The sequence below is a fragment of the Macrosteles quadrilineatus genome, unplaced genomic scaffold (genome assembly GCF_028750875.1).
Source record: "Macrosteles quadrilineatus isolate MER2022 unplaced genomic scaffold, UCM_ALF_1.0 Scaffold_2__2_contigs__length_208266976, whole genome shotgun sequence".
Taxonomy (NCBI): Eukaryota; Metazoa; Arthropoda; class Insecta; order Hemiptera; family Cicadellidae; genus Macrosteles; species Macrosteles quadrilineatus.
Window position 1 is genome coordinate 183184991 of NW_026542595.1, and position 23462 is coordinate 183208452.

The window sequence follows — 23462 nt, forward strand, 5'->3', positions numbered from 1 at the left end:
AAAAAAAAAAATTTGCCAAGTTTGATCAAAATATATCCTTAAACAAGCAAACTACAACATTTTACAATATTCCCCATAAAAATAACATGGTAATTTTAAATTAACATTTTTTTTAACTTTCTCCTTTACCAATAACAATACAAAAACACTTTGATACTAAATTATTTGTTTTTTAAGCTCTATAAAATGGTTTGGAGAGAAATTGGGAAATTTGCGTTTTGAGGGTCAAAAATGAGAAATACCATTTTTTACCCCATAAAACCTCCCGTAAAACCCTGTTCCCATGGTCTGATCATGCTGGTTCGCAATCTCATTTAAGTTTATCCCGCCTTGCACTTTTAAACAAAATTTCATCAAGATTGGACAAAAAATACTCAAGTTATATCGCGTTCACGGACGTATATATTACCGAGAATATATATATACATGTACAAATTTGAACGAATGGTGTTTTTGGCCTCTAAGGACATCAAAATAAAAAAGTTATTCAGTCCTGGGTCTAGGTCTTACTGTGCCAACTACGGTAATAGCTACTTCCCTATACAGCCCATGACATATGACTTATTATTGACCTATAAGGAAATTCGCTAAAAAGAACGTTCTTATTTTGTAATGGATTCATGTTTGTTATTGGAGTGGCTTTATGAGATTAAAGGTTATCCGTAGAGCAAACAAAACAAGAGCATTTGGTGGAATAAAAGAAAGGAATATAAAGTTCCAAAAACTGTAGTTTAGCTTACATTGTATTTCCAAAATATCACTTTATATCACAAAAGTTGCTAAGTTACTACTAACAAAATTTACAAGGCAGAATCAGTCTTACAGTTACAACAGTTGTACTCATAAATTACTATATTTTAAAGACAAGTCTTAGGTTTTCAGTCTTAAATGTTTCTTTTAACATTTACCACTATTCCTAGACACAAACACTTTACATTATACATCACAAATAGTCAAGAACTAGCAGATAACTAAGCTAATAAACACACACAAAATATTCAATAGTAACAAAACTACACTACTAACAAATTAATTGTCCTGAATTCAGGGCAGTTATCACAATTCTTGTACGACTCAGTTGGAAAACAAGTCAAGATATTTCCATATCAAATACAAAACCAGGGTAAAATCACTACAGAAACTTGTTTCAATATTAATCTTACACAGTTAAAAACAAAGGAAATTTTTTACCAGAAATACAAAACCCAAATTAAATTACTACTTTCTAGAAATATGTTTCAAAATTCGACCAAACCTGGTTACAAAACAAGGAAGCATAAAATTACTACTTTCCAGGCACTTGTTTCAACATTGATTAACATTCAACATAAAATACAAATTATTGACTACTTTCTAGGAACCCGTTTCAAAACTTGATCAAATTCGCAACTAAGATTCTGGCCTAGATACGGATCACCTTGTATAAAAGCCCTGACAACTCTGACATAGGCTAGAGACTGGATGAGTATGTATGGCTGCAAGTTAACTTTAGAAGCTAGAGGTAAAGCAACGCTTGTCACAACCTTCGCATCTGTCTGCATAGACATCTGTGGCTGAAACCCGATTAGTGGCCCTAGAAACAATCAAAATAAGCACACTTCATTTATAACAAATGTTAAAAAAGTATACAGGGATTGTAACGTTTTGTATTAGATTCGTAGACTTTGGTGTTAATATCTATTAGTCTCAATTAGCTAACCAAAACAGGCCGTGGCAAGGTCAGATCGGCAGAAAGACCTTAAGAAGTAACACTATTCGAAAGTGCAGGTACCTCAATACTGACACAAATCTTCTCAGTAGACATACAGCAAAAGGGGTTATCTCAATGTACCACTACGGTATATAGTGGAGTGATACCGCCAGGAAATGGCATTCCATTTCACAGAACTTGATCACAGAAAGTTAGATAATCGAGAATCCTCTGTACATCAAACATAACTTACAGTAGGTGATGGCATATAAAATGGATTATGTGATGTGCAGTATTAAGCCTTTTTGAAACACCACCCAGTGTGTGGAAGCCAGTTTTTCAGCACATTCATAGCACTAAACTTTATTTTTTTTTTTCGAATCATAAAAAATTATTTTAAAATCACACCTACATTATTAAGGAACTCTTTATTCATGGTAGTTCTACAGAACAAGAAAAAAGGAGTTAGACAGATTTAAGAAGAACAACATTAGAAGAGATAAAAGAGGAAAACACCAGATATGTCACATTTAGCTACACGGGGACTACAACACAAAGGACTGCTAACAGATTCAAGAAATACGGAGTTTCAATAGCCTACAGGACTCAGAACACGATGAGTAAAATACTGCATCCAAAAATAGAAGATTGTAACAAATTTGACGCTTCGGGCATCTATAAAATCAATTGTAATGATTGTGATAGCTTCTACATTGGACAGACAGTGAACTTCATCAACCGCTTCAAAAACCACATATCTGCGTGGAGGAACAACAAACCGGAAAGATCAAATGTCGCACAACACCTGTTACAAAATGGCCACTCAATAGGAAAAATGGAAGTAGTCTAGGTATTCTAAAGAATTGTAAGAAAGGATATGTAATGAATGCTTGGGAAGTACTGTATATTTATAAGGAAAAATGTAAAAATAGAAATAAGTTGATTAAAGAACAAGTAAATTTTGATTCCAGTTGTACTTATAAAAATGTATTGGCCGGTGCTTCCGGTAGCCGATAGGGTATAAGTAGGTACGCCATTCAAGATTCTTGTCATTCGCCTATTGGGTCTGATGATGATTGGAGTGTCCAATCGAAATCGATCACCACTTACCATCTTTTATGTATATTTAACGTCTTGTGAGTAACAGTATAAGCGTAAATATATGTTTTAAGTGTTATAAGACGTTTCTTTTATTTACTTTCCACAGATTTAAGCAATAAAGAAGTTTGAATTCAGCACATTCCACAGACAAATCGGTACTTTGGTATTATACCGACCAAAGCTAATAATTATAACCTAAACTAACCTAAGGGTGGACTATGTTTCAGGTTAGGTTAGGTTAGGAAGATTTTGTTAACCTAATTAAAATGTTATTTTGAATTTGATTTATTGTTGTGGTCGGTATAATACCAAAGTACCCTTACAAATAGGATTTTACAGAGGTACCTTGAAGCTGATACAGATTGAGAGTGGAGTGATTCTGTAGAGCCATCAGCCAGGTCTGTCCAGGCACTGACAACCACTGGAGCTGAGCGACTCTCAGGGCTGGCAACTTGTCAAACAATCGGCCGTCTCGGCGATACACCTGTTGTGAACAGCATTAGAATCAGACCTTATAAATGGTTTCACATTGCTAAATAATTACACCCAATCTAATGTTGAATATCCACACATCTTTACTTCTAGTATAGACAAATTAAATTAAGTTAACCATACCAGACAGACAATAAGAGTGATACCTTGATATAATCAGCATGCCTGGGTACTTCAGCAGGCTCAGTGGAGGCCATAGCTACAAACTGACTGGCTGGGTCAGCAGATATGCTGATCACTTGTCCACTACAGTTGCTGGTCTCATACACACCAGACAGCCACTGGTAATGTACAGCACCTGACCATGCCTTGGGTACATCTGTGAACAGAAATTACTGTCATCAATACTAACACTAACCTAGGACATTAGATAAGGAGGAGAGACAAAGCAATGGTATAACCAACAAGGAAACTCTGGAAGGAAGATCCTTTGGACACCATAAGAAGAGGAGAGAAGATTGAGTTGTTGAAGTCATGAGAATGTAGACAGCTGACAGCTGATGAAGATGCACAGAATAGAAGAAACTGACGCTGTTAGTGGGTATGATATAAAAAATACGGAAGTACCTTCATGTGTACGAATAACATGGGAGTAAATTATATTAATTTAAAATCCAAACAAAACAAATAAAATTGGATCCAAGTAACATAACATAACATAACATATATATAAAATTTTTGAGGGCTAAACAATTTATAAAACTAAATTTATTACTACATAAGGGTGATTGACAGATTAATTACCTGCTGTGATATTCCAACGATGGGGAGACGAGGTAAAATATGCTTTTCCTTCTGTATTATCAAAATACATCTCGTACTTGAACATTCCAACAGAGTTGGCAATGTAAAGTGTGTTTCCTTCTCCCTGGAAGAGATCTCCGGAGAAGAAGTTGACATTGGTAACATGCTGAAACAAGTGTTATGTAGAGAAAATACTACATAAGCCATTGTAATAAAGAATTGTTATTAATTAATTCTTTTATTTGGATAAACATCTTGTTTATTTAATAGCATCTATACATTAAGTACATATATTTAAATCGTGTACATAGTGATAGTACAAATTCAAGAAACTCAAACAAGTGAAATGTTTATTAAATTCCATGTTGATGGCCCTAGTATAATATTGTGGTATATTATAATCAAATGTGTATTGGTAACTTTATAAATCCTTGCTCATTCCAAGGACACTCAAAACAAGACTTCACAAAGTTACAATACTCACCTTAAAGTGATCTCTCATAAAGATCCAAAGGTTTAGCCCTGGGATGTTACAGTCCGCAGAGATTTCAGAAGACTCAGTCAGGACGTAAGTTATTTGTTCATAGTTCAAGATGATAAAGCTTTTCAGCGAATGGCCAAACATTTCTCTGTTGAGAGTCACAAATGTACCGGTGTTTCTGTTCCACTTGTATATGGTTGTAGTGCAACTCTTCTCACTGACAGCAAGGTAGTCCTCATCACCACTCTAGAATTCAAGGATTAGAACAGTTTTAAAAACCTCTTACCATTCATGGGACCTCAAAACTTAGATCTACTGGAGTTATAGTGCTACCAAGACCTCAAAATCACTTCTATTCTAAAACATGGGAGGCAAATAGCAGGTCCTAGATGTTTACGAAAACATATAAGCATAGTGATAAATTCAACATGTATCAGCATTAAAATGTATTCCAAGGTAAAAACCATCGGCTATGGAACAAAAACAAAAAAAAACAGACAAGAGAAAACAATATGAAATGATATCAAATAAAACATCACATCATTTGGGAGTGTTGCTAGCCTAGTGGATACCATCTCAGAGACAAACTGGTTTGATTTTGAGCATGCCACCACAGAGAAGTAAGGTACAAAGCAAACATGCTTAACGGACTGAGCGGTTTCAGCTACAGTACGGTTTGCGGGAAATATACTTGTGACGAGCAAGGAAGAGCCCGAGCGGTGAGCACTGTGCAATTATTCCTTTGACACAGGCCACAGGGTCTTTCTCCACTGTGAGCGTTAGTACATGATGTCGAGGGGGGTGGTGTTGGACTTGCCCTAGATACCAGCGACTAGTGCTAGACACCACTTAAGTGTACCAATGAATGTTCCCTCTGTACCTTACTGCTCTGTGATGCAATTGACGTAGACACTAACAAAATAATGGACAAAATTAAATTGAAAATGTCCGTATTTAAATGCAATAGTAAGAGTAACAGTACTAACTGTGCAGAGCCATACCTACCTTAAAGTGAGTGACTAGGGAAGGGCCAGAGGGCACTGAGAAGGTCTGAGTGGTGTCTAGATAAAGCAGCTTGCAATGCTGACCCCTGGCAGAGGCTAGCTGAGCATTAGCCTCATCACAGGCCCCAGTGAGGTTACTCTAACAATATAGTAATTTGATTAATAAACTCTGGCTCCATATAAAACCAATGTATTCAGTTAACATACTGGGTAGGATTAAGTTTAATTTTTTCTGGAATTGGGTTTCTATTGATAAAAAAGAATTAATCATGATCCAAAAACTAAGGATTTTTTTATATTAATATATAAAATGGAATATTAAGGATGGTTCTTTTGACAGGATTTTTGGGTATGCCAACTGATCGCTCCCAGTATCTGCTGATCGCTCACAACATCTGACAATCGCTCCTAAACTCTATGAAACAATGGGAGGGAAAAATTAATCCTGTCCTGAACTGAAATTTCAGTCTCGAGAATCTTTAATTAATTTATATCTTCCAGGCTACATTACCCTTGATTTATACTATTCCTTAAATTAACGTCCAAAATTTTAGGAGAATAACGTTTGTAGAGAATTTTAAGTCCAATTCTTGGACCATGTAACTGGATAAATGTCAAGAGAACAACGGATGTCTTACCTTCATCTCAGCATGAATGTCCAGTAGGCTAGAAGTGATGTTGTCAGTAAGTTGTTGCAAGTCTACATCAGCCAGTCTGCCTCTACCTGATACTGGACCCTTTAGTTCTACAGGTCCTTGTACACTCCACACACCCGAGATGTTCTGCAGCCTGTTGATCATGAATGTGCAAAACAGGCATCAACAGCATATTAAAAATATATAATACAGTAGACTCTCGCTCATCCGGATCGGCTTTGTCCGGACTCCCGGTAGTCTGGATCGGCAATCGTGATTTTTTTTAGCGGCACAGTACAGTAGAAGTCCGATTATCCAAGCGAAACGGGACCGAGACTACCTTGAATAATGAAAAAAAATTGGATAACACGGCGGTAAAAACTATTACTGGTGGAAGTGCATATCCCCCGGGTTATCATTACTGTGGACCTGGAACAAAATTCAGCCGTAAAGATTATTACCGGTGGAAGTGCATATGCACGGCTATCATTACTGTGGACCTGGATCTAAATTGAAAAAACGGCTATATACACTTATACAGTACTGTGTATTTGCTCGACTCTCGATAATCCGGATTTTTCGTACTCCGGACCGGACGTCCGCCACATTAGTCCGTATGAGCGAGAGTCTACTGTATATATTATCAGAGAGAATAGAAACAAAGTGCAACCTGGAGGAATGTGATTTGTAAGACTATCAACGTTAGAGGATAGGAGTTCTGAAGAGGAATGGTTTAAGATAGCTTAAGACAACAGTTAAAATCAAGCCTAAGACGATCTAGATATGTGCAGCGAGATAATTCTTAAGAAAATGATGTTGATAGTGATATAAGAAAGGAAACCAAGAGGATGACCTAGGTTGAAGGTGGATACATGAGGTGGAGGTGTGGAGAAGAGAGGAGTAAGATGGCAGATATTGAAAGCAAAGGAATTGTAGAAGGACTAGACCCAGGAGTAACTGGAGTGGAAGCATGAGAACATCTGTGCATTTATAATAGGTACGTTGAAAAAGTTGAATTACTACTACTTAAATATCTTCTTAACTTTCTGATATTTCTTTTGGGGACAGTAATGAGATGGATATTCCGTAAATAAATTTTTAAGTAATCCTACTATTTTCCTACCACACAATTCTAATTTCTACGATTGTCTTGAGATTTCTACTAATAAGCTAGAGACAGTGGACCAAGGATTTATATTTTGCACATAGATTATGTCCTTTCCCTAAATATAGTATTCATACCTTCCACTTTTCAAAACTCCATTCTGTGTCCAGGAGGTCAAGTTTATTCCAGAAATAATTTCTGATGAACTAACATTCCCTTGGACCTCCATGCAATCAAACTCATATTTTCCTGTAAAAAACAAAACAACACATTTGAATATAGGTGAAATATATAACTCATAAAAGTATCAAACATTACTGGTATACGTTACAGTTTATTCTTACTACAGTAAATCATAACTCAACGCACACATGTCTACAAAAACCTACCACTACATAGTTTTAGCTTATGGAGACAAACAGTGTGTCCTTGTCAAAAGATATTTCAGTGTTTATGCTTTAGTGTACTTACCGCTACGGTTCACGGTACCCCAGATGTTACCTTACCTCAAATCCCCAAACATCACTCATAAGAGTTTTGTAATTTTAAAAATTTATCATTATGTGAAAAAAAAATATCCTAATACTATTTGAATAAAAACAATACAAACAAGTAATTGCATTTACAATTTATTTATTTACTTTTGCTGGATATTCCAAGCCTTAAGTCTACATTACTTAGGTACTGAACAGCAAGACAAAAACTGTTGCTCACCATAAAGTGTTTGATCGGAGGTTAGAGTAACCGCATCTCTGAGTTGATGTTCATCTACCAGAGCCTCCGTCTCTACATCTCCCTCCACTATCAGGTCTCCTACTATCAGATCTGACTGTACCACCTGGTCCCCTGACGTCTGTCAAACAAACCCAACATAAGTCTAACTGATGCAGCCCTTCAAGGAGGTTAGAGTAACCGCATCTCTGAGTTGATGTTCATCTACCAGAGCCTCCGTCTCTACATCTTCCTCCACTATTAGGTCTCCTACTATCAGATCTGACTGTACCACCTGGTCCTCTGACGTCTGTCAAACAAACCCAACATAAGTCTAACTGAAGTAGCCCTTCAAGGAGGTTACAGTAACCGCATCTCTGAGTTGATGTTCATCTACCAGAGCCTCCGTCTCTACATCTCCCTCCACTATTAGGTCTCCTACTATCAGATCTGACTGTACCACTTGGTCCCCTGACGTCTGTCAAACAAACCCAACATAAGTCTAACTGAAGTAGCCCTTCAAGGAGGTTAGAGTAACCGCATCTCTGAGTTGATGTTCATCTACCAGAGCCTCCGTCTCTACATCTCCCTCCACTATTAGGTCTCCTACTATCAGATCTGACTGTACCACTTGGTCCCCTGATGTCTGTCAAACAAACTTAATCACTACTTAAGGAACTTGTAATACCAGGGTGATAATAAGAAGTTGCTTTATACTGTAACTATATTACCGCCGGTTGACATTAGTAGAGTGAAGGGATTACGTTACATGGTGAAGTCGGTGTAGGTGGCGGGCTACTGAAAGCAAAGAGAAGGATCATACCGGACAGGTGGGGGATTGGACGCTATCGGTGATTGGTCTAATGCTCAACCAACGGTATTAACTTATTTAACTGAATTATCCGTTATATCACTTTTGCCAATACAAATATAAAATGTTATAAATTAATATGCATATATTACACTTTTAAACTTTTTTTTTTGTCAGATAAGTCAATCTGAAAAGTCTGCTTATTGTAACTAAAGAATCTAGAATTTCACATCAAGTATCACAGTAAGGGTGGAAATGGAAATAGTTTTCAGGCAATATCACACTCTGCAAGTGTGTCAATTAAATATGTTCTTTAACAAAAAAATGTTGCAGTTAGTTAGAATATAAAGGGGCTGTAACCAAAAGTTAATACTATCAACAATGTACAAACCAGCATTACCTTAAGAGTGTTCCGTTCCACTTCCACTAGATATTTTCCGTTGACCTTGTCCATCACCTCCAATTCGCCCAGGACTGTGACAGACCGAGCTCTGAGGTAGGGCAGATTAGACGCAGAGTGGAGGTGGATCACATCATGTTCTAGACTCAGCCCTCCATACATCTCTACTGACACGTTACCTGCGCTGACTGCTGTCTCCAGCACTATCTCTCCTGGCAGAGGGTGTGAAAATTATCAAGTAGTTTTGAGATTCACATAAGTTTTAATTTCATGAGAAGGATTGGACTTTCAATACTAACAATAACAATTAGATCTGCAAACCTCACTTTATTAGACTTAATGAAATTACATTACCTAGTTTGTAAATGTTGTGCTCATTATTTCTTGTTAAACAAAATCTCAAAAATTCCAGTCTCAGGGGTGACAGTCATGCATATTACACTAGATATGAGCACATGATTCATACAGATTTAGATAGAGTAACCAAGACTCAAAAAAGCTTCCTAGCCTTGAGTACAAGACTTTTTAAGTGTCCTTAAAATAACTGGAAATCCAAGGAAAAATTTAAGATGACCCATCAAAAAACGCTTCTCAATTCAATAACTACTTCTCTGAGATAGCAGACAAAACTCTAAAGGAAACCCGAACAAATTTCCCAAACAGAATACCACCTTAAGTCAAATACTGTATACAGTATGCATTTAAACGGTCCGTTTAAACAAGTTTTTGAAGACATCGGTTTAACCGGAAAACCCACTATCCGGACTGACCTCAGTCCCGAGAAGTCCGGATAAGAGGGAGTCTACTGTACTTAACAAACTATCCCTACTATAGTCGAATAGATTACAGAATGGGACTGGCCTTTGAAGAGGTAGGGGATGCAACGTTGCCACGTCGTTTCAGAGCTGAGCCTTATCCAAAATTTAAAAATATGGAAAAGTGACTGATGCAACAATACTTTTACCTTGTTTAGGAGGATTTTTTATGCCAATATGGACTCATCGGCATTCTGAACAATAGGTTTTCATAACCTGACTTTCGAGCATGCGTATACCTCTAGTTTAAGTTAGACCTAGTCAACTGCAACATTAACATTGTAAGTTGTGTAAAGGCAATAAACATTTCTCAATTCAGAGAGTGAAACTCACTTTCCAAAGACTGTGACTCGTTGATGTAGATGGCGTCAGTCCTCCACTGTGAGATATCGACACTGTTGACAGTATCGGTTGACATTTGGTAGTCCACAGACAGTGTGCCGAGTGTCAGCGAGTCAGAGAAGGTGACATCCCTGTCAACCTGCTCCACGTCAACTGCACTCACAGCGTCCAACAGAAAATTGTCCCAGCTCTCTCCGTTCAACTGATCTACATCTCTTAGACTTTCCATGTGCACCTGGAAAAACCATTACAAGATCAAGCATGGACTATTTGGAAAAAACATTGTGAAATTGTTCATCTCAGAACTAATAAAAGGTAGATCCCGACTATCCTCGGTCATCCACTATGGAGTGTCATTTGACCCAGTGGACAATCGAGATCTATGGAACAATTCCTGTGTGTTACAATTGTACACCCTAGTAGGTACAAGACAGCTTTTGCCACCCTGGTCTGTACTTGGAAGATACACCAGGCTTTAGGCACATACATTTTTTCAAATGTGTGAAATAGGAAATAGGCACCTAAATGCATTTTTGATTGTTCTAGCATGCTACTATCATATAGGTCTTTAACTCCTCGGACCTGCATAGTGCATATCCATCTACCTAACCTTACATCTTAACAGGCAGTGCAAAAACAAAAACAGAGACTTGAAGCTGTTTGGATGAGTATCACTTTATCTTCTATTTTTATTATTTTACAATGACAGTGACAGTAGTAGTGTTTTAACTTTAAACGGTTTTTATACAGTTTGTGGTGGTGGTTCAAAGCAGAAAAATACTGGTTTTTAATATAAAGCAAACATATACTAATACTTTCATTAGACCCAATATTGAAGAAGCATGTTTATTGTTTTGTTTTTAATATATTTACAACAGTTTTTTTTAATAGCCTGTTTACTTTATGTTTTCTGACCTTCTTGCTTACTCAACCTTACTGATGCTAATTTAGGCCAGATAATCAAAACTTTACCATATCAGAAATTGACACATTCAACCTTCCACCTCCCCTTAAGTTAAAAGATAATTCTAGCTTTAAATTTTGTTACAAATTCCATACAAAAAGCCATAAACTATTTCAAATTAAGAAAACTTCCTATTCTATTGTCATTGACTTTAGACCACCATAGTATCCACGAATACTTGAAAAGAACCGGTATGGATCATAAACCTAAACAAATGACGTTTTTGGCCCGAAAATAAACAGTATTTAACATTGCGTAAATGGAACTGGCAAAACATGTGTTAATGCCATTATATTAGTATAGGATTAGGGCCAACATCGTCACTTGTTTATGTTTATAATTATAATCCATACCGGGTTTTATTATAGTATTTGTGGTAGTATCTATTCTCGCTCTATACATATTCATAAATACAAAAAAACAACCCTATAAAAAACAATCGTTGACACAGATACACAAATAAAATTTAAAATACAAAACATTTCTTTAAAACTAAAAAACATTTATTTAACCCATTGGCGCCGACTTACGAGCGTTACTCGTACGGCCGCTGCAGGCCCGAGTGCCGCTCGTGTCACCGCTAGGCAGCGCCATTAGTTATTTAGTTATTATTATTTTTCGCCCTTTTTGTTTCTTCTTACTATTATAATGTTTTAAATATCTTGCTTCTTGATTTGCGTATTTACTCATTTATTTTAGCGAATAACAAACAATTTTGTGATGCCATGGAAACCACATATCACCAAAAATCAGCTGCGGTAAGGTAAACAAACAATTTAAAAAAAATGTTATTACTTATAAAAGTACACAACTTTTGATTTTTCTACGTAGGGAATCGATTGAACTTTATAATAGTAGTGTTATTTGGTATCTGGATTAATCTTGGAATTTGTATATCAAGTTTACTTTCAAAATATTGTTTTAAAAATTTTTATTTTTATAATCTTTATACATATATTTTTTTTTAGTTTAGAACTTTGACTATCCAATTACCATTTTTCTGTAGACAATTTTACTGTGAACAAAATGGTGAAAGAATTATTAATTTATTACCTAAGGTTTTCTTTCTATAGCAGTTAGAGTAAAAGTCTACAAATTCGGTAAAATTAATTGCCGCCAGAGGGCGCTGCAGGTAGCGCATTAATTCCTTCCCCAATGGGTTAAAGCTGTCTCATTTTTAACAGTCTCAACCAACCTTAATTTAAAAATAGCTCAAACAGACAAAAGCCTGCAAAATTAGAAAAGATGTCAATGTTTTCCTTCAACATAACCTTCTCATTGCTTATATTCCTCAACAGAAACAGAATGAGCCTCGATACATTCCAAAATTGTTACTTGTTTGTAGTTTGTACTGAGGAAACTGATATTTCAACTTATTTGATAAAGTCAACACATATCTTAAGAATCAAACATGTTTTCAAACACACTTACGTTTCCGACAAATTTCTTTAGACCTGCGAAATGTTGGGGACTGTCAGTTCTAACGACAGTCTTTAAGAAAGTTCGAAAGTTGACACCCTTTATCTTGCCTGAAGTTCTTAAATGTTCAACCTCCACCGATTCCTTGAACTCAGCATTTCCTACAAAAATAGTAAGATATGCGAATTATTTCTTCATACCTCTCTTAGCAATTTGTGTCAATATAAAGAATCTTACCTGCTCTTACTCCAAGGATAATGTAAACCCAAGAAGATATTCCTCCTTACCAAGTAACTGCATTTTTTACCCTATTCTTCATCATTGGCCCTCATAATTTATATGTCTGACTATTTCATCTTCCCACCTCTTCTTTGAGCATCCAGTGGTCTTCTTTCATCAGGGGTTTCTTTTGTATTTGTTTTATCATAGCATTAAAAAATCTTAAAGCCTAAGACATACAATTCTTATCTGATTTCAATTACTTATAAATAAAAAAAAGATTCCAGAGAAGTGATAAAACAAACCTTTACATGTAATGGTGTTTTCAGAAACTGAACATCGGTGACCAAACTCTGTTATATTTTGGTTATTCAGCTGTCCAAGAACTGTAGAGTCCTCTTCAATCCTTACATCTCCTCCAATGAACAAATCTCCTGAAAAATATAATAAAGGTGAACAATAAGTATCTTTATCTTATCTAGAGGCGGACTAAGGTCCTTAACATTTTGTGTACAGTTACAATTAGTTGATGTCGAGAGAGAGTTTTTAGGTTCAGGAGTCTGATGAATGCTTATTTACCAATCAGCTTCCCAAACAGATGACTCCATCTTGGCAACTCATTTAAGGTTGTCCTACTGTCCTCATTAAAACCTCACAGTTTGATCTGACGCACTTTACTACACAATGGGTCGTTGTTATACTCGAACAATACAAGATAGAGCACCACAGCTTCAGCTTAGGACGCAAGGATTGTTGTTGCATATAGGCTTATCTGAATGAGAGGAGTTAAAGAGATTTTAAGGAGCTTTCCAACTCAAATCTTTGTAGGTTAAAAATATTGTCTTTGACAGTAAAATATTCTAGTTTATGTGTATAGTGTGAAATTGAGATTATTTTGCTAAGATGGACTCTTTCTGGTTGTAGTAGGCTTAAAGAAATTCTTAAATAGGCCTATAATATATCTTACAATATTAGTTAGTAGATTGGAGTCATTGTTTTTTGATCGCCAGAATGTCATGTTTTGAACATTTAACAGACCCTTTTATTGTCAACAGCTAAATATAATACAAATTAGTTACATGAAACATTTTACCTGATATCTCTTGTGCTGTAGTCTTTGTAAGAACATTTTCAAATTTATGGTCATTAATTGTTTCAACTTCAAGGTCTTCAGAGATATTCATAACTTGTGTAAACTTTTTGTTCCCTGAAAACAAAAATGATAGTTTTTTAAAGTAAAATTGGGCACTATAGTATAGAAGTCAGAGGTATTTTAGAGCAATTCAAAACATCAAAAGCTTTTTAGCTTATTTCCGCATGGAGAATAGGCTAATTTATTTGTATGGGAATGTCAAAAATCATCGTTCAGAAAGCTACTTTAAACATTTTTTTAAGTTTTATGTTGATGGTTAAAGTAATAAAACAATAAACTAAATTGTTCCAAACTTTTTTCTGCCATAGTTTATAATTAAAAAAACAAATTTGTTATCCACGTTTGAGTTTTTTATACCTTTGTGTTAAAGTATTATTAAGAATTATTTTTGTTTATTAATTTAATGCTGATTTCATTAAAAGATAGGAATACACTAAATAGGTTGAACAGGCATCTAATATTAAATTACAACATTACAATCCCCCGAATTTATTTTATTTGTAATCAATTAAGAACCACGACTGTGTCCGTCAACTGTTTAGCCAATATATGCAATTCAATTCAAATGCATTTTATTGAAATATTCTTTGATAATTCCATAAAATGTCTTGAATATCTATTTAAATAGTAGATTTTGTGTTTTTTTAACACAGAAAACGTTTAATTCAGTTACCTGTGAAAGTAACAGAGTCGTTGTGTTTATAAACCACATCATCAATGCGTAGCCAATCTTCACACACCATGTCATTGCACATTCCTTGGCCTTCCAGGATTTTAAATTCCACTCCATCCTGAAAATCGTAATTTCAGAGTTAATATAAAATTTATCTGGTTCAAATTGGGGTTGCTTATTTTGCTTTCACATCTGCCCCTTTAGATAACCAGGTTAAACTATTTTAGATGGCGAGTTGTTGTCAAAAACATTTGCAGTGAAATCACATTATACCTTTTAATTTACAAATAACCTGAGTGTTTACCAAAATATCTTTATAAAAATTGTGAATAACACATTCCTATGATATTCAAACTTATTTCCAATTTACTATGATAGAATTACACTTTATAATTTTGGTAAGGATTGGGTTCAATATCCAATATTTCACTTGGTTCTAGTGAACAAAATCTCACCTTGAAAATGAGAGGACCTTCGATTTCATTATTATCCTCGAGCCACACAGCGTTTGCAGCTACCTCTGATAGATTGAAGCCGTTAACACCTTCATATGTTATAATGTCTCCATTCACATGCAGCTCTACGAAAAAAATAGAGACTTAGATATCATTTGCCATCAGACTGTCTAAAGAATGTTGATATCTAAGAAAAGGTCTGGGTTTGGACTGTTCACATGAAAGTATGTTAAAAAATAAAAACATACAAAGTTTGAAGCAAGTTTCTTGTTTGAAAATGGTCATATAGAAATCAAAGTCACCCAATAGTAATCTCAAACTCGACAGATCAATATTGATTGAAAAATTTTGCAGACTAAACAAAAAAGATAAAAATAAATATTGAAAAAACTTTGGTTCCAGTTTAAAAGCTTATCATGACCAGCATGATTTCCTTATTTGATAGATCTATACAACAACTGAGTGCCTAGATATGTGTGGGAATCAGTTAGGTACACAAAACTTTGAAATAAGTACTGTTAAGGTTGACTAACAAACATATTTTGAATTTTAATCCATATATTAATAGGCAAGCATGTTTCTTTAAAACCTTTTTTCTCAGCTCGTGTGCATCGCAGGGAAAATCTACGAATACTGTTGAAAAGATATTTTCCTGTAGATGTGCAGAATGCCTTTATAAATTAAAATAGGCTCAAAAATAAGCACAGAAAATGAGTTTAAAATTTTAAAAAATTAACATGGATCCTATGGGTTGCCATGCTGGTGACAAAATAACAACAAAATTAAACAGAAAATAAAAACAAATGGAAGAAGAAACTCCAATCACATGTTTTATTCACAGTGTGGCGTGATTGTGAAAATAGAGAAGTCTGTACATTGCATATTTTTGGTTGAGTTTGGACCACTGTACGACCTCGAGTTAGATATAAATATACATTCAATCATATTAAATAAGATTTTAAAACTAATCAATAGAAAAAAGTACTACTGCAGAATTTTACTGTCATAACCAGTATAACAATTTACATGAATGACTGTTTAAATAACTCCTGTAACTCTTACCTGAAAAGTGCAATCCATCCACAATTTCCGACTCAACATCCTCGGTAAGCAAAGGATTTCCCATAAGACTGAGATTTTCAGCTTGAAAGTCAGCAGTAACTTTGGCTTCTGCTATTACAACATTTCCTGTAATATTCTGTTCTTTTGATAAGCTCAGCCGTCTTTCATTAAAATCATCTAAGCTTACTCCACAAACCTGAAAGATGGAAAATAGAAATTGAATAGGTATAAGTACATGCTAAATCACAAATAGTACATGAATTAGGGGTGTGTGAATATTCAAATAGTTGAACAAATACTTTAGTATTCGATTCCGGTTTGATCTTAATGAGTATATTCGAACATTTGAATAGTAAATAAACCTAGATACCTAGTACAGGGAGCGGCAAAATGATCTGACGGTTTTCTTTGCCGCCGTGTTAAACGAGTGATTGGCGGAGGGTGGTGGGAATAGGGGCGTTACAAAGCCTACGTGCGAACATTTTTAGTAGCCATGGACCTAGGGACAGCTGAGCACCATGCATTTGTAGTAAAAGTGTTTTTAAAAGTGACAATTCTTGTGTAGCTGCTCAGGAGGCATTTCAATGTGGGTCAAAGAAGAAAAGTCCCAACTCAAAACACCATTTTGCTGTGGGTGGCCGGGTGGGTAGCTTTAGAGCTACTAGTTCAGCATTGAAACTAAAATCAACAGGCCATCCAAGGTCAGTCCGGACGCCAGAGAACGTCAAGAGAGTGAGGAAGGCCGTGTGGTGTGGTTGAAAGTGCGATTCGTCGCTCATAATGACTATTTTGTCACGTGTAAGTAAATCAATCACTTGTTCTAAAAATGAGATGCGCTTTATGTAACCACTGTGCTTCAACTGCTGCACGATTGCCATTTTGTATGAATGAAAGTGCGGGTCGTGCCGTACTCATACCGAGCGACCAGACATGTGCAGAGCTGCAGCTTCCTTCTCTCACTCTCTCGATGTTCTCTGGCGTCCGGGCTGACCTTGGACCTGTTGGACTTTTTTTCAATGTTGAACTAGTAGCTCTGAAGTTACCCACCCACAGCAAAATGGTGTTTTGAGTTGGGACTTTTCCCCTTGGGCCCACATTGAAACGTCTACGTAACTGCAGCTGAACAGCTACACAGGAATTGTCACTTTTAAAAAACACTTCCACTACAAATGCATGGTGCTCAGCTGTCCCTAGGTCCATGGCTACTAAAAATGTTCGCACGTAGGCTTTGTAACGCCCCTGTTCCCACCACCCTCCACCACTCACTCGCTCAACAGGGCGGCAAAGAAAACCGTCAGATCATTTTGCCGCTCCCTGTAATAATCTGTAACTTCAACCAAATAAATCATGGTTTTGTGTTGTTTTATTTCATCCCAACATTTCATGCTTCTGTATTATAAATTTCTGTATTGGTTGCATTTATTGAAAATATTATGAAGTATTAGATTCAAAATCTGAAAAAAATCTATTCGCACACCCCTAACATGAATGGGATACAAAATGTAGCATTAAGTAACTTACTAATACTAATTATTTGGTATGGTATAGAATATGTTAATTCAAGTAATTCAGTGTTGTAAATATTTCACAATATTTCAAATTTCAATGTTGCTATTGCAAATTCAATAGTTATGGAATAAAGCCGACTGGCGGAGTGTAATGTTCCTATATTCAAAACCCACCAACCAGTAAGAGCAAGTGTATCCAAATCAAATACATTTATTGTTCTAGACATTTTACAATCGTCACAAAATACATAACACTGTTAATAATACAGCAAATGAATATCTTACATCTAATCAATCAAAATAATAAGATCTACGATAAAAAAAAAAAAACACGACCAAAACAATTATCTCGCTTACTGGGTCGAGAAAATCCCCTTGTGTCAAATATAACACTCGGAATGGAATGAAAAAAATCACGCCAGATAAATTGGGATTTTTAATTATACAAAAGCGTTCCGCTTTTCATCATGTTTTAAAAGTTGTTTAAAGTTTAAACATTGCTATTATATTTTTCCTATACTTGAATAAAAAAAGACGTCAGAGCCGACAATTTTGTTTTATCCCGCAACCCGTTTTAATTCCGCTCATGGTCTAAAATCCCTGTTTTCGGGATAATAATCCCATGTATGGAAACACTGGTGGGAGTGTCGTCCACTACCCTGACCCCCCCCCCCCTAACAAATACAGACAATCCAAAACAAATACAGTAGTAGGCCTGGCCTGGAATACATTATGGTTGTTTAAGATAGTAAACTAAATAGAATCTAAATATAAACGTGAAAGACACAAAACCTTTTAGAAAATTTTCATTCACATAATGTGCGGGATATGAATATTTTTGAGACTTTTTTGAGTTGGAAACTTAAAATACAAATATATTAAGGAAATTGACAGGAAAACATGCTTACCTTTAAATAAGTCCATAGACACATAAAATATACAACATAAAAGTAGAAACTTTCTTTAACCACTGGAGAAAAAGTGGTCAGTGACCACGAAAATTTCTACTTTTGTGTTGCATATTTTATGTGTCTCTATGGACTTGTTTAAAGGTAAGCCTTCTTTCCTGTCAATTTCCTTAATAATCTCTGGCAAATGCACTATCTTTTTATCAGATAAACTTAAAATATACAAATATAATTACATAAGGAAATTGATTGTGCATGTCATCATGACTCCAAGACACAATCTAAAGTAAAAATCTCAAATGTTACCATCATCTAAGATCGTTTTAGATCTAAAATGTTAACATGATTGTGGGAGATGATGACGACATTGCCACGGCTTCAAACTGTTGTTATGATATCAAATAGTTCTTAGTGTTTAGTGTTTTCTTAATATGGCAGCATACATTTTCTCATTTGTACTTTACCTTTCCACCAACAACAATGTTCTCAGTAACCATCAGCTGCTCGACACTACCACTTTTTATCACGGCAACACCATCATCTCCAGTGAAGACAAAATCAGACACCGGGACTTGGTTGATGGTTTCTAACACGTTGATGGTATCAGCTGCTGTTATAAAACTCTCAGATTTGTCTTTCTCAAGGTCAGATAAGGTCTTTCCGTTCCATAGACCAGTCAAAGTGAGGTTGTCAACTGTTATGTCTCCTTGTAATGTTGTAGGGCCTGTAAAATAGCAAGTAGCAAAGCAATCATTCAATAAAAATAACCAATAAATTCATTCTTTAATTGCTTATACTCGTTACTGACCATTTAAACTAAAATATTTGTATTTTTGTAGCCTGAGTTATAAAGTAATCAAAGTTAAGAATAATTGATAATAGTTGATGTATTTGAAGTAAAATTGCATGAACTGAAGTTACGTAATCCTCTCACCAACTACAGTATCTGTCTCCACTTCTTCCTATCCTGAGTGTCTTCTTCATTGGCTTCCATTGGTCTTCCTCTTTACACTTCTTCATAAAATGTCCAGAGAGTCTTATTCTATCCGAGTTTCCCTTCCTTTCTCGAATAAATATCGATAATACCTCAAATTATGTGACTTAAGAAACCTCCCATTACTTAAAATGTAACAACTCAAAAGGATATGTTTCATAAATCTTGAAAATTAAAAATTCCAAAACTACTTCTCTTCTATGCCCTTGAAGTAGTTTTGGTCAGGAAAAATGTTAATAGCCAGATAAAAGCGTTTAGATTTTGTAAATTTTTCACAAAATACCAACCTGTAAGCACCTGCTTGGTATCTTTTGTAAACAGGTGTGACAACACGACACCACCGACAGTGCCTTCCACCTCTGCGTTGTTGGTAACATTGACAGCACCAGTGAAAGTCTTAGCCCCCTCTATCACAATAGGGTTGGCATCACTGAGCACCACGTCAGCTGCTTGTACACCCCACTCACTCTCCACCACTGTTACACTTCCGGTCACTTCTAGTTCTGACACAATCAGAGTGGAGCCTGACGCCAGTTCATCTAAAATCTGAAAAAAATTGTTGATAATAAAAGTAGAAACTTTTGGTAAACCTAAGGAGAATCATAATAACACCCAGGTGTTCACTTCAAAGGACTGGGCTAGCCCTTCTATGTTTGTAGTCCTGGGTCACAGTACTGTCCAATCTTGGTCTTTGAATTATGTTGAATTGGAAAAATAGTAACTTACGTTTCGGATGTGTTACAGCAATCAATTTCACAGCAGACCACAATTCAACTGAATTGAGTTGTAGTCTGCCTCATACATGGATTGTTGAAACAACGAGGTTATCTAACAAAAAAGCAGGCTTACCTTTAAATAAGTCCATAGAGACACATAACACATCACAAAATTAAAAGTAGAAATTTTCGTGGTCACTGACCACTTTTTCAACCACTGGAGATGGTTATGGAGACGGTTTTTCAGCCACTGAAAAAGTGGTCAGTGACCACGAAAATTTCTACTTTTAATTTTGTGATGTGTTATGTGTCTCTATGGACTTATTTAAAGGTAAGCCTGCTTTCCTGTCAATTTCCTTAACCCTCCGAGTGTCATGCGTCGCTGCAGCGACGCGTAACGCACTTTGTATAGTGTCGTGCGTCGCTGCAGCGACTCGCGAACACTGTTTACGGCGAAGGCTCTATAACTAACTGAATCGGACTGTACTGGATTGAGTTAGGTATCGTTCTGTCCGTAATATTCTAAGCTTTCTCCAGAGGTCTGTCTCTAAGCACTATTCATTTTAGTTCCGAAAATATTGTAGCAGACAGCTGACTGAGCTGACGTGCGTGTATTTGTAAACAGCTAGGTTACCCTCGGACCGATGACTGATGTGTTTTATTACGTTTATCATTGTTTTAGTGTTAAAAATCAAAAGTAGTGATATACGTGGTGCATTATAAGAAGATTTAAGTGGTTTTGAAGTGCTGGTTGATGATCCTGAAGAAGTAGGTAGTGATATTGATGTAAATTATCAGCCAGATTCCTAGCTATGGTTGGGCTATGCATTCTTAGCTAAACGCTATGTACTGAAATCTGTTTTTTGCCCATAACTTTTTTATTTGCAAATCTACTTCCTTATATTATTATAGATTTGTAATCCTCATAAAATTTAGAACAAAGTGGCTATTTTCAAATATTTATAGGCCTATAATTTATACAATTTCATTGAGCGCAAACTTATTTTTTTTTGAAAATTTTCGAAATTATACATTTTTTTACCTAAAAAAAATTTTTTTTTTTAAATCTTCCTTATGTTTTATATATAATATTGAAGCCCAAGATTTTCCAAACAAAATGGTATATAGAACAGTATAATTAACATTGTTTTTAAGCTTCTCAGATCAGTTTTAATAAAACCTTGCAAATGAGCAAAAAATAGGCTGACATTAAGGCCAAAACACGTGACACTCGGAGGGTTAATAATTCCTGGCAAATGCCCTATCTTTTTATAAGATTATCTAACAAAAAAAGATTCAACAGAAGAAAAAATTTTCAAGCACGCACTATAACTATTTGCACTGTCACAAAATGGTTCAAGAACTATTTTAAAATAAACAATAAGGTAGAACTTTATTTCTAAGGAAAGCGATGCTAGTCTGATAATCTCAAATAGAAAATTACCCATGTGCAACTGTAGGAGCAAGTGCTATTTCAGTTGTCACAGCCACAACAAATCTATAATACAATTTTTGTCCTTGTAACAAAACATGTAAAATTTAACCATAGACAAAACTAGTACGGTAAAATATATTATCTACCAACCTATTAAGCCTTGAAGGCTGATACGTTGGCTATCAAGAGATACTAACTTACAACATATAACTTAATTTTTTTTACCATTTGACAGGTGAAATGGGGAATGGTTGAAATGGATTAAATTTAAGTATTTTACCTTTCCTTCGTCAGAAGCAGGTGGTGCAGGAGCTTCTACAATGGGAGAAGACCTGGAGGAGTCAGAGGCTCTAGACTGAGACTTGTGCAGAGACTGGAACCTGTCAGACCATACAGCAGGGTCTGATGTCACCCTCTGGAATATCAACCAATGTCAGATATAATATTGAGTCAAGACGATCTACGAGTTAGCAAACATTGGCACTTGATTTCCAGCATATAGTCTTTAGCTTAATCTTATCCTTTGAGTACTATTGATAGGGATGGGCGAGTTACGAAACTTCAGGAAATATGAATTCCCTATCATCGGGTGGATTTAGATTTAATCCAGGTTTTTTTTGGGACGTGATTTGTTCCAACTATTGGCAATTAAGAGTGATGACGATGATGTTTCAACGACCACGGGAGATATTCTTAATTTAGTAGGAATGGCGGGTGACGATGATGTTGCCTCTACAATGACATTAAGGATTTATTTTTAAGATAGCAGGCTTATCCAAAATGGAAAAGAGTAGACAAAAGCATAAGTAACACACAGTAAAAGTGTTACTTTAGGTTAGACACAAAATTTTGAATATTCCAATGACACTAACAGCATTTACAACCAAGGTTTGAGTTGGGAAGAGAGATGTCTTCAGATCCAATCGTGGCAAGGATGTTGTTGACAGTATTGCTAGTATTTACACATTTTACTGTTTGAACTGTTTTTTGAACTCTGTTTTTTGAGATATGTCTTTTCTGTTTTTATCAACTCATAACTTACTGCAGTTCAAAATTCTATATGTTAAATTGACAGTGAAATATCCTAAAAGTAATTGTAAAGAGTTTTGGGACTTCAAGATGTTTGTGATAACAGGCTAGAGAGATAAGGAGGACACACACACTGACTGATGGAAGTGATAAGAGTTTGGACTTGATTTCCTTTAGTTTAATGAGCTGCAGACAAGCCATGTCAGGCTTTTGCAGCATGGTGTAAAATGATATGTAAAAAAAATACCCCCGCCGCAGCAAACCTGCAGACATAGCGAATTTCCATTTGCCTGATTGGATTTAAACTAAAATGTCTCCTTAAAAATATCACATTTAGCCTATTCCAAGTTTAAACAGAATTACTGTAGTTCAATGAGTACTTAGGTTTGCTGCAACAGGGAGGGTAAAATGTTTTTTTTTATGTAAAATGTTAAAAGGTACTGTGGTTTAGTAAGAAATTAATGTATTTTCCAAATTTGATCAAAATATGTTCATAAACAAGCAAACTACAACAGTTGACTTATTCTCCATAAGAATAACATGAGAATTTTAAAATTACAATTTTTTTGAATTTTCTCCGTAACAATTAGGCGCAT

At 35.6% G+C, this 23462-nt stretch overlaps 1 protein-coding gene across 1 annotated transcript in view; it reads right to left on the reverse strand.

The window, feature by feature from the left end:
* Positions 1-725: 725 nt before the first annotated feature.
* Positions 726-23462, reverse strand: part of LOC128985199 (uncharacterized) — a 31409-nt gene continuing 8672 nt past the window's right edge. The window contains exons 9-28 of the mRNA XM_054404583.1: positions 22118-22252; positions 19974-20232; positions 19157-19416; positions 16277-16472; positions 15215-15339; positions 14760-14877; positions 14027-14140; positions 13239-13367; positions 12727-12875; positions 10323-10566; positions 9175-9386; positions 7967-8105; positions 7390-7501; positions 6151-6301; positions 5514-5651; positions 4512-4754; positions 4028-4193; positions 3430-3602; positions 3137-3275; positions 726-1573 (exon numbers count right to left, since the gene is read on the reverse strand). Of these exons, the coding sequence (XP_054260558.1) occupies positions 1347-1573; positions 3137-3275; positions 3430-3602; positions 4028-4193; positions 4512-4754; positions 5514-5651; positions 6151-6301; positions 7390-7501; positions 7967-8105; positions 9175-9386; positions 10323-10566; positions 12727-12875; positions 13239-13367; positions 14027-14140; positions 14760-14877; positions 15215-15339; positions 16277-16472; positions 19157-19416; positions 19974-20232; positions 22118-22252 (3429 nt within the window). The 3' untranslated portion in view covers positions 726-1346. The remainder of the gene's footprint in view (positions 1574-3136; positions 3276-3429; positions 3603-4027; positions 4194-4511; positions 4755-5513; positions 5652-6150; positions 6302-7389; positions 7502-7966; positions 8106-9174; positions 9387-10322; positions 10567-12726; positions 12876-13238; positions 13368-14026; positions 14141-14759; positions 14878-15214; positions 15340-16276; positions 16473-19156; positions 19417-19973; positions 20233-22117; positions 22253-23462) is intronic.